This window comes from Branchiostoma lanceolatum, chromosome 18 (assembly GCF_035083965.1).
Source record: "Branchiostoma lanceolatum isolate klBraLanc5 chromosome 18, klBraLanc5.hap2, whole genome shotgun sequence".
Taxonomy (NCBI): Eukaryota; Metazoa; Chordata; class Leptocardii; order Amphioxiformes; family Branchiostomatidae; genus Branchiostoma; species Branchiostoma lanceolatum.
In genome coordinates, this window is record NC_089739.1 from 7,026,076 (window position 1) to 7,037,708 (window position 11,633).

General features: G+C 41.4%; 1 protein-coding gene across 5 annotated transcripts in view; it reads left to right on the forward strand.

The window, feature by feature from the left end:
* The window catches only part of LOC136424206 (adenylate cyclase type 3-like), a 31,606-nt gene extending 23,890 nt beyond the window's left edge, over positions 1 to 7,716 (forward strand). For all 5 annotated transcript variants that reach the window (XM_066412723.1, XM_066412724.1, XM_066412722.1 and 2 more), the window contains 14 exons: positions 2 to 123; positions 513 to 671; positions 1,053 to 1,140; positions 1,445 to 1,561; positions 2,161 to 2,286; positions 2,749 to 2,879; positions 3,172 to 3,265; positions 3,506 to 3,547; positions 3,719 to 3,835; positions 4,345 to 4,491; positions 4,942 to 5,043; positions 6,087 to 6,207; positions 6,645 to 6,769; positions 7,236 to 7,716. In XM_066412723.1, the coding sequence (XP_066268820.1) occupies positions 2 to 123; positions 513 to 671; positions 1,053 to 1,140; positions 1,445 to 1,561; positions 2,161 to 2,286; positions 2,749 to 2,879; positions 3,172 to 3,265; positions 3,506 to 3,547; positions 3,719 to 3,835; positions 4,345 to 4,491; positions 4,942 to 5,043; positions 6,087 to 6,207; positions 6,645 to 6,769; positions 7,236 to 7,397 (1,653 nt within the window). In that variant the 3' untranslated portion in view covers positions 7,398 to 7,716. The remainder of the gene's footprint in view (position 1; positions 124 to 512; positions 672 to 1,052; positions 1,141 to 1,444; positions 1,562 to 2,160; positions 2,287 to 2,748; positions 2,880 to 3,171; positions 3,266 to 3,505; positions 3,548 to 3,718; positions 3,836 to 4,344; positions 4,492 to 4,941; positions 5,044 to 6,086; positions 6,208 to 6,644; positions 6,770 to 7,235) is intronic.
* The last annotated feature ends 3,917 nt before the right edge of the window (positions 7,717 to 11,633 follow it).

The window sequence follows — 11,633 nt, forward strand, 5'->3', positions numbered from 1 at the left end:
GGACGACGGAAAGAAGCCGACAGCGAGGCTGTGCTTCCAGCGTCTGGCCATCCGGGCACTCCGAAACGAGCAAGAGATCAACAACCTGGTCAGAAAAACACTGGAGGAGCAGGATTACAAAGCGTAAGAGCCTCGTTCTGTGATGCGTGTGCCGTTTAGATACGGGTGGTGTGCAAAGGATCGAGACCGTGTGCAATGCGTAAGAGTGGTACTCTGTGATGCATGTGTCGTGTGCAAAGTAATAGCCGTGTGCAAAGCGAGAGAGTGGCGCTCTATGATGTGTGCGCCGTGTGCAAAATGCGGGCGGTGTGTAGATGATGGGCCGTGTGTAAATTGTGAAAAGAGAGAAAGACTGTGTTTCTGATTTGCACACGGAACGCAGGCACGTATTTCGTTTGTGTCGCGTGCACCCTAGGACTATTGAACAGGTGCACACTGTAACATGTGCAAAAGTTTTAATTAAATTGCTAGTAAGTCCGGTGTTAAAAATAAATGTTTCTTGTCGCCCGTAGGATTGACGGGAAGGTCAACCCCGTGACCTTGAGATTCAAGGACGTGGAACTGGAGAGGAAGTTCGGGAAGGAACGAGAAAAGCAGTCCGCGGTCTGCTTGGTCGCCTTCGCTGTGATCCTGGTGTTCTGTTTCTTGGTCCAGATCACAGTTATTGCGCGGTAAGGCTTAACATTTCTATGTCAATATATGTCACATACTTTTTTATACGTGACATTTTGTTTTAATGTTACACAACTTCATATTTCATACATGACGTCGACATAGTGAGTGAGGGAAAATGTGGTACTTTTGGGTACCAAAAAGGTCAAAAGTGTCCAAAGTGTCATAGGGTCTAGTTTTTTAGTGTGATGTTAACAAACATAGAGATAGTAAACAAATTTAAACATCACAGCATGACAGAAATTTTACGAACGTCAGGTAAAGAAATAAACCTTTACCAGAAGATTATGAACATTATATCGCAAGTACCACATGGATTGCCCTGAAAACGTAATCGTCCTAATCGCAGGTGTATTGACACTTTTCTTTTGACCTCCTAGGACCATCATGGCGGTTGTCGCCTTCGTCATCTGTCTGGTGGGTATCGTTTCCATGGTGATCGTGACGTCAGCCACCGTTTTCCACACGGTACGTAGTATTAATCTCGAAATGCAGTTGGTTTGATCTTTAAATGACGACTGATAGAATAGTGTTGAAATCTTGCTAACTTTTGACATGAATGCTCCGTTTATGGGTCTATATCTTCACTAAGGAGACTCATGTGGCATGATAGTCCTTTGAGCTCTTTTTAAAGCAATAAGGGAAGGTTAAATTATAATTAAGAGAGAGTCTTTCCAAGATCCTACGTTACCCGTGAAACCAATTTGTCGTTTGAGTCGTCTTTTATATCGTGAACAGCAGAAGGAAAAACATTCTCCATTATGTTATACAGAACTTCCCTGTGATGTTGGTGAGGGTGTCCACCTGGCTGGACGGAAACAGGTACATACGGAACACCTGGACACTCGTAGCTGTTACCATGGCGATTGCCGGGATACTCATCAACACGGTCAGTGCCGGTTAATTAGCATAACGCTAATTTCAGCTTCCTTTTTTATTGTCAAACAAGCTTGCACCGCTCGTGGTATTTGGAAAAAAAAGTCCACTAACTTTACTTGAACTCTTTGTTGTTTAACTACGGTGTAAGCTTGAGTTACGTCAAATGTGAAAAACACTAAAATGTGACAAATGTAAAAAATGTGGAAAACACTAAACTGTGCAAAACAGGACACCAATATGGCGGCGGGTGCACCAACAAGGATGGACTCATGGACGAATGCTCTCATTAAATCCTGCTTTAAACGTAACGTATTGTCACATACATGAATATTGTTGAGCGACAATAATGAGATGATGCGGTTCCAAATGTAAATGACAATACCAACGCATGTGTCAATGCTTAACGTTTGGGGCCACATTGTTAACAGCGACTCCACCCAGCTGCAGTGCAAAGTGAACCAATCAGAACTGCAAAAGAAAATGATAGATGGTCATAGAAACGTCGGCTCTTGTTAAATATGTGGTTGTGAATAAAGGACTTTCAAATTGTTTTTCAGTCAATCACCAGCATGATGAAATCATTCACTGATCTCCTTTAACATTTTTCAGCTGGCCTGTGACGTCACAGGACCTGTGGTCATCTCCCCACCGCTGGACAGACTGGACCTCAGCTGTCCCTACACACAGTACTTCGTCTTCGCAATAGTCCTCCTGCTTTCAGGACTCACTATGCAGGTATGATATGGACATATGAACGTACATGTATATATGTATAAATGTGTGTGTGTGTGTGTGTTTGCGTGTGTGTGCGTGTTTGTGTAAATGTATATATATAGAGAGAGAGAAAGACATATGGATTGATATCAAGATATCAAGATAAATAGACATGCGTATAATTGTTAGACCAATCACTGTTACTTGCATCATGTCTGTAATTGCTATTCATTTTCAACAGTAGTTTAGTTCAATGAACATCCATCCAAATAATGGTCGAGTCTGTATGGCTAATTTTTCAAATGGCGCCTAAAGAGTATTACCTTTTTTATTAGGTAGGCCCAGAATGCTCCCACTAATATCTAGTATTGTTTACCATAAGTGTATCTAGAATGACAAAAAAAATTGTTAATCTGTAGTCCTGGTAAAAATTGTTCGCAACTAAGTTTTGCTCACGTTTGTGCTCGCTTTGATACTCCACAGATGCACATCAGTCACGTGACCAAGTTTCTGACGATGTGCGTCATCACCACTGTCACGTGCCTTGTCAGCTTCGTTCTGGAAAATGGCGGACTCGGAACGTCAAGAAGTCTCAATCAGAACTTCACGGGAAAGTAGGTTTCCTTTTATTTCCCCTGTACTACTGTTTTAGTTCAGAAGCCACAATGATGTAATGTGTGTCTTTGTTACTCTTTGACTGACCATTAGTTCTTCCCTCATGACCGGCCCTACAGGCCGATTTGAGCTTCTCATGTAGAAACAAAGGTTTAAATAAACATCCACAATTGCATGGACTGTCTATATGGGGTGTTGGGTAAAGCTGTTATGTGTGCATTCTGTAACAGTTTTCGTTCAAAGGCAATAGAGTTTGATAAATGTGCACTCTTCTCTTGTTTTGTTCTGCAGCTCAACGGACAGTTCGGATCCCGTCCCGCCTACAGCGCAGCTCTGCGTCAGTCTCTCCGTCATCACCATCTGTCTCCTGCTCATCTGCAGACAGGTAGGGTTTGCACACGGCACACACATACTTGCACACGGCATACTCATTCTTGCACACGGTGCACACATGGTTTCACAAGGCACACTCAAGCTTGTACATGACACGCCGCTCTTTTTGTACACCACACCACAACGTGGTACTTTTGTTATACACCATTATTGCCCATGCAAACAAATCTTATGTTATGTCATAGATGAAGAAAGATATAATTGTTATTCCGTCTTGCTTTTTGATTGACAGATGGAAAGTGCAACTCGGCTTCTCTTCCTCTGGAAGATGGAGGTGAGTACAGGGAACTTGATGTTTTTCCTCAATTTAAATCTACTTGTGTGTTTTGTAGGAAAGTAATACATATGATAACTGTCGGCTACACTATATCCCTGCGTTAGTAGAATACCCTACAAAGCACAGTGTGGAAAGTTAGTTTAATTTCAATCAAATCAATGTTTTTAGACCACGAAGCAGCGCGAAGAGGTCGGGCAGATCAGGAAACAAAACGAGGATCTTGTGAACAACATCCTTCCTCCTCACGTGTCGACGCACTTCATCGGGGTCAAGCGGAAAGACGAGGTGATTTCAGTTTATTTAAAAAATATTCTTCTTGTGTTTTTTCCACTACCTATTGATATCTGATATCTTGGTATGACAGGCCAGAAATAGAAAACTGTGCAAGACCACAGTAAACAAGAGACTGTATATCTCTGTTCGCATGAAGGTTCATCCATTACGGTGATTGACATAGTTTAAGTTTCACAGGCTATTTCCGTAGAATATAAAGCACTCACAAACAACATAGGCTTCGGGTCAATTCAACTTCAGAAGGGTCAGAGAACTGATCTAAAGCTTGTTGGTGACTGCTGTATATTGTGTACTGAATATCGTGTAAAACGTTTACTCTATGAATTGATGTTGTAGCCATGTAGCATAGAACCTGTTGGTTCACAATGGGAAAATAGACATACTCTCAACTTATTGACATATACTGCTATCTCAGTGCTTTTACATTGTTTTCCGCCATTTCATTCCAAGTAGAAACACCGATATCATTAACCGTTAGACTAACAACCGTGTTGCCACAGGAGCTGTACAGCCAGTCCTACGAGGAAGTCGGCGTCTTGTTCGCCTCCATCCCGAATTTCTCCGACTTCTACACGGAAGAGAGCGTGAACAACTCCGGCATCGAATGCCTGAGATTCCTCAACGAGATCATCTACGACTTCGACGCGGTAATGAACATTGAACCGTTATGATGCCCTATACGTCATTCCGACTGATAATGATAGTCTGATTTTAAATATATCAGTCGTTTCCTATACTGTGCAATCTGGTGCCGACATCAGACGGCTCTTGCATTAGCGTGTACATTACAGCTATTTGGTTTTCTGGACACACGCTTTGGTTTTCCTTATAACAATTCCAACAGTCGCTTTTGCTCCGTTTGGTGGCGTGCTATTAGATCAGAGTGCACAATTCACCGGTCTTTGTCGGATTGTCAAAATTGGAGCCTCGTTTGGATTGAGATACACATTTTCTTAGAACGAATACTGCCATGTTTGGTTACGATTAGGTTATTTGGTCTTCGGCACAACATAGTTCATCACCTATTACAATTGAATAGTTCTATGGATAGCGACTATGGTTGCCGAGAATGACGCTCCTGTCGTTTCCCCCTATAGCTCCTGAGCAAACCGAAGTTCCGCAGCATCACCAAGATCAAAACCATCGGCAGCTGCTACATGGCGGCCTCGGGACTCAACCCTGACGACAACATGGCGCATGTACGTTATGATGCTACTCGATTTATTTACTTATTTATTTCTGTTTTCTTTGTACAGGGTAGGACGCTCTCAGTGCTAACCACACTGCTTTGCAGGCGTGCCCAGTACAGAACAACATAAACGGACTCAATAACATAAACAAGGAAATAACATAAGCTAATAAACAAAAAGTAACCAAAAAAACAATATATACACAACCGAGCGTGAGATCGAAATCTTATACCGTAAATCAAGTCGATGTGGCAGGCCGGTCAGAGAAAGCGATATATATCATGATGCTACTCGATAGAGAAAAGCTCCTCTGCCAGTTCAGTTTTTGATCCTTATGTTGGCGAGTTTTCTGGGCTTCAACAGCAATGCCTCTTGATTTTCCTGATACTGTGGCACATGTAGGTTAATCGGACAAGATTTGTGTTTTTTTTAGATGAATATATTCTTATATATGTTTTTATCTATTATTTATATAACAGAAAACATCAGAAAAACCTGTATGGCACAAATTATTATTAAGTAAAATAAACAGTGCCTAAATAACGTATACACCATAATCTGGCCAAAAAACCCCTCTAAAGTAAATAATGTACAATTCATTATGTTGTTGTTGCCTGACCTTGGTACTGAAAACAATGTAGTTTCCTTCTCTACGAGTTCCGAAGAAAATTACTGTTTACTCACAGATAGGACAAAGTAAGACCAACACAGGCAGTGACATCTCACTTTTCCGTCGAACTGAAAACATGGTAGTACTTATTTGAATCATGCAAGCTACAATAAACTTTACCTTACCTTACTCTATGCATAATATGTGCCATGGCTTAGTGGGTAGAGTGTTCGTCTTGCATTCTGAAGGTCGTGGGTTAAAACCAAAGACTTTGAAAATGATATATTGCTTTCTCTACTTAGCACTCAGTTAAAGTATGGAAGTTGAACACCCACCACTACCAGTGGACTAGCTCTTTACTGTAGTGTCCCTGTGCGGCCCAAGAAAACTATACACCGAAATGTGTTGGAGGGATTCTAACTTTTGATCCAATTCCATACAGAGCCCAGACCGGCTGGTAAGGTTGCAGCACCTAGCGGACCTGGCCGACTTTGCACTCGCTCTAAAGGAGGCCCTGATGAACATCAACTACCAGTCCTTCAACAACTTCCTCTTGAGAATAGGTGTGTATGTTTTTCACATCCTGCGATTCAGTCTGTATTTCTCAACAAACAGAATCTATTCATCATATAGTTAACAAATCGAACAACTCGATATAAAGTCTCTAACAGAGCTAGCCGTTGGAGACTGTTTTTTTTATCAGTGATCTGTGAATGAACACGTCAGTATACACAGTTCACAGCTTATGCACCTTTTTTGCCCTTCCTTTCACAATTGTGATAGATTTAAATAAAACAAACACTTTCATTACCATTGGTCTGTTTTCGGTGTCGTTTGCGGATGGCTTTGTGGACAACATAGCTCATAATATTCGTCATATGGATAGCCACCGACAATGCGAAAGACATATTCGATTATGGGTCACCTAGTGGCTTTCTTTAGTACTGCAGCAGAACTTTCGGGTTTGACATCAATCTGTAACTCATCATTCCGTTTGCAGGTATCCACCAAGGCTCCGTAGTGGCGGGTGTTATCGGCGCCAGGAAGCCTCACTACGACATCTGGGGGAACACGGTTAACGTGGCGAGCCGCATGGAGAGCACGGGACAGCCTGGACAGATACAGGTACAGATGGAACACGTATAGGGAACGTCACTGGAATATAAGCATATAAAGGGGCTGTAACACTTGTGCGTATATCAAGTCTGTATGAGTTCCGTATTGATATTGTTGGCTTAGGTACGTTTGCGGTCGAAGCAATCGTTTTTTTCGGCTCGATAACCAGCCTGCACCACGGTGGGTCAAAGTATAAAAAAAAGACCTATTTGGCTGCAAACTTTATGATTATCTAAGCCCAGAAATGTCAATATGGAACTCATACGGACTTGATGTACTCACAAGTATGAAACCACCTGACTTGGTGTGAAATAGACAGTATCATTTTGTTTTATAGAGAATAATTGTTAAACGTAACCTTATAAAAAACCGTCAATATAAAAGTGTATCAATTAAATCTTTTCCCCGGGTGGTCTGTGACCTTGTTCTTATGATCAGTAAAAAGATAGTTTTTTTTTTACATTTCTTCTCCTAGGTTGTTGAAGAAACGAGCCATCTTCTTAAGGAGTTCGGATTCAAATTGGAACAGCGAGGGGTTGTCAAGGTCAAGGGGAAAGGTGAACTGATGACTTACTTCCTGAAAGGCCGGGAGAAACCGGAAGTCAGCAACATCAGCCTGCCCAACGCCGTTGGTTGAGACGTCATCGCAGGACGACAGTATTTCAGTGCCATGCACTACCCTATGATTGGGCGATGACCATTTAAACTGACCAATAGCCAAGCTCTGACCAATAGATGTCTTTATGGTGCAGATATATTTATTTACATGTATGAAGTCGTTGTTGTTGTAGACACGTGACCTGCCCCTTGAGTGTCGCCATGACAACTACTCCAGACTTATGAAGAATAACTGATGTATTCGAAGACATTACAACACAGTATTACACTAAAATATAAAGGAATTACATCACTTGTTTTCCACTTGAGTTGATGTCGCAATAAAAAAGAAACAACGATTAACATGCCTCTGGACATTTCCCTTGAATATTTTCATACTTGACCTCTGTCTAAAATAACTACATTGAATTGACTGATTGAATGAATGATCTAAATATTGCTGTTCTGCAAAGTATCGCCTTCATTGGTATACCATTCCCAATGCCATGACCAAAGCCTCTGTAAACCAACTTGAACATACCAAGATCAGAGTGGAAGTGAGAGATTTGCTCTCCATCTTGACTTGTACCTGGCCGGAGATACTTTCATTCGGTCCACTTGACCAGCATTAACGCCCTCTAGCGGAATCACGTACCTGTAGCAGACGATGGGGACGGGACGACTTGGTAAGTTGTAACCTGGGCACGAGAGCTGGACTGATGTAATCAGTTTGCCGCCATGTTTAAAAAATTCCGGCTGTCCTGCGGAAGTGATAGCTGAGAACTGCAATTCGGGGTAAAGTATGGCGTTTAACACCGCTACATATAGCTAGTTCCAAGCCATTGCATTGTTTTGAGTTTCCTCAATTACGAAATTCACAACCACTTGTCTGAAACTCAGCCTTTTAGGTCAGACTTTCGACAGATCGAGGCGATATATTTTCAAACGTGGCGCCACCTTTTGTTTTTGGGATGGGGAGGGGGCGCAGCTTTAGCACATACTGAAGTTCTCAGCACTACTACTGAATGACAGCAGCAGTGCTATTTCAAGCTCATGTCTCAGCGTTTCATTTTAATTTTCATTTGGCTGAAAGAAGAAGGTTAAAGGTGGTCACATAGCCTTTTTAGGCCATAGGGTCAGTGTGTTGTTATCCGCTGTGTATAGGACACGGAATTGGAAGTCGGAGCCCACCCCTCTCCTTCCACTGACTTTTACCTCTCCGATCGAAGTCAGGTACCCATTTTACACTTATGTGGAGTGAGGAAAGTGGTGTTATAGTGTCTTTCCCAAGGGCGCAACGTCTAGTCAGGGATGCTAGAAATTGAACCCGTCGTGTAGACAAATTAAGCTTAATCAAAGCTGTATCCTGTCACCTGTTGGATCAGAATAGGCCAAAATGATGGAGTGTGACAAAGAAAGAACTGTGAAACCTTTTATACCAGCCTTACGAAGAATTCTACGCATCTTCTGGTCAAGTATTTCTTTTATGAGGAAGTGTACAACAAAGGTAAATAAAAATGTATGAAGACCATCAGCCTTTAGGAGGAGATGGAAATGTCCTATATGCTTAGAAAACATCCCAATGACATAACAAGAACAGGACTATACCTGGCAAAAGTAGGGAAGAGAAAACAAACACGACCTATCATCACCTGGCGAAGAACAGTGGCAAAACAGCTGAAGAGTCTCAACCACACACGGAACAACATCTAGAGAGTAGCCCAGGACAGAAGGAACTGGGGAGTTTTTGTTCCAGCCCTACATGCCGGTGTGCTAGCTATAGCATTAAGGATAGTAAGTAAGTACGTTTTAAAGCAGGAATACACCACATCATTTCTCATCGACAACAGCATTTCAGCATCTGTCCCGTCTACATGAACAAGAACATTCTTGAGCTTTTGAAAGTACTACATACTTAGACTACCATTTGGTTCTAATTACGTGTATCAAGGGTATGATTTTCCCAATTTTCGAATCTACGAGGAGTCATTCCAACTCAATCCATCACTCTCTTGTACTGATACTGAATCCTTGAGGAGCGCTACAGTCATGATTGCTAAAAGCTTTCAACGTGTTTCAACATCCCCGACTGAAAGCAGACTTGTTGGAGATGTGTTCCTCCCTCTGTGGTATAACTCTATCGGCCGCGAAACTCCAAAAGCAGGCATTAGAGAACCTTAATTAGCCCGTGTAAAACAATTCGCGTATCAGCGCTTCCCGCAAAAAAATAACCGCCCTGGTCCAAGACGACTGCGAAGGAGCTCGAGGCTGCCAGTAGCGTTGACAGGTCTTCAGTGGGTTAAACTCATCACTATCTCTGTCTGCATGCATCGCAAAGACTATATGTCATTCTCCCTCTCTACACATGATAAGGGCGCTGTAGATAATCTCTACGACCTTCTGTATGATTAACTTTGCAGAAAGATGACATAAATCAACTTGACTTTTGATCAAGCATATACAAAAATCTTTAACCTTTTACCGTGTCTTTTAATTATTGATTACTAGAATTGTGCCTAGTACATTCTATTCTGTTCTATTCTATTCTTTATCTAGCACCGATAAAAACAATACAGACATATATCTAAGCAAAATACACAGTGAATGTACTGGGGAAGGTTGAGACCAATAAGGTCTATAGGATTTCATTCCCAAGATTCACGGTATAACAAAGGATTAACGATACGAACTGAATGTGTAGGAACAAAACTGTAGATGACAACTATTTACCATACCAACTAAACGGTAACAAATTAATAATTAACAATAAAAATATTAACGAAAGCATTATAGGTATGGAAATAACAAATACCTAACTGATCACAGAACATCTAGTTAACAGGTACAGAAATGAAGTCATAGATGTTTTAAATTTCTCGTGAAATTTTGTAGTTGAAATGTCCTTGTTGTTTTGTGTCATACTCCGACGACAGCGATGTGTTTTTAGATGAGCACGGTGATTGGTTGAGATAAGATTGGCAGGGGGGGAATTCGGTCCTGATTGATCTGAAATACTGCAGATGCAGAAATGTTGGCGGGGATTTAATTTCGCGGTGGTTTTGAGTTCACGTATGAAACAATAGTAGCGTTACAGTCACATAATGGAACGGCTTTCGCGGTGTTTTTTATTCGCGGTAAAGCTTAAGAGTTCACCGCGAAAACCGCGAACATAAAACCACTGCAAACATTTCTGCATTTACAGTATGAAGTTCCTTAATTGGCAACACTATAAACCCGCGTCCTGATCACATCAGATGAAGGGGGCCTAAGATGATCAAGTGGATATAATTAAGACATGACATATATTACCCATCCATAATGATACAGCTCATCTGAACAGTAATCAGGCCTAAGAAACAAAATGTTGTGTTTCCGATCAGTTACAGTCCTGAAAAAAGGGTCTGTAGGTAGGTAGGGATAATGTCTCTCTATATATATGTATATTATGTATATATAGATTTTGGCTCAACAAATACATTTTACCAATGCAAAAAACAAAATGTTCAGATACTGGCTGGCACACCATATTGTAACAGACATGCATTGTACAAGCACAAGTATACTAATAAGCTGAACAAAGAAGTATGATATTTACTACACATTCTTACATTAAATGTTAACAGAGTGAAATACAGGAAGTCTGATTAGGATTCCATCACTCAGATGTCAGATAAAAACTTCTATGTCCCTTGCCAGCGATCAAAAAAGTCTAGGTCGCCAGGTTTTTGCTAGGGTCGGTCGGGTAACCGGAAACACAACATTTTGTTTCCTAGGCCTTACCGAGCTTCGCTACACTGTTCAACCTTGTGGAGCTCGCGGTGCCCTTCTGAGTGACAGCCCGGTCAGACGATACAAAGGACTGATGACGTAGTCTTGATGACAGGCCGAGATTGCGGCGTTTACTCAGGTAAGAGCAGGGCCCCATATCCTGAACGGAATTGCGTGATGAGCAAACAAAAGAAAGAAAACCTTTCATTTGACATTTTCGTGTCCGGGTGGGGGACTGGTTTTCTCTATTTCTATTACTCATCTTCATACTGATAATTGTCTTTGTCTACAGCACTATGGATAAAACATATTTTGCAGCTAGCTATTTTGTCCTTATGAAAGATAGCGTCCATTATATATACTATTTCTTTGAAAACGCTTAGTTGTCTGTGATTGACAGCCATTGACTGTACATGTATGAAACCCTGTAGTCAAAACCCTGTCGTTGTATCTAAATCAATGACCTTGTACTATTTCAACTCATCAAGGAAATTAAAGGGAAGGGTAT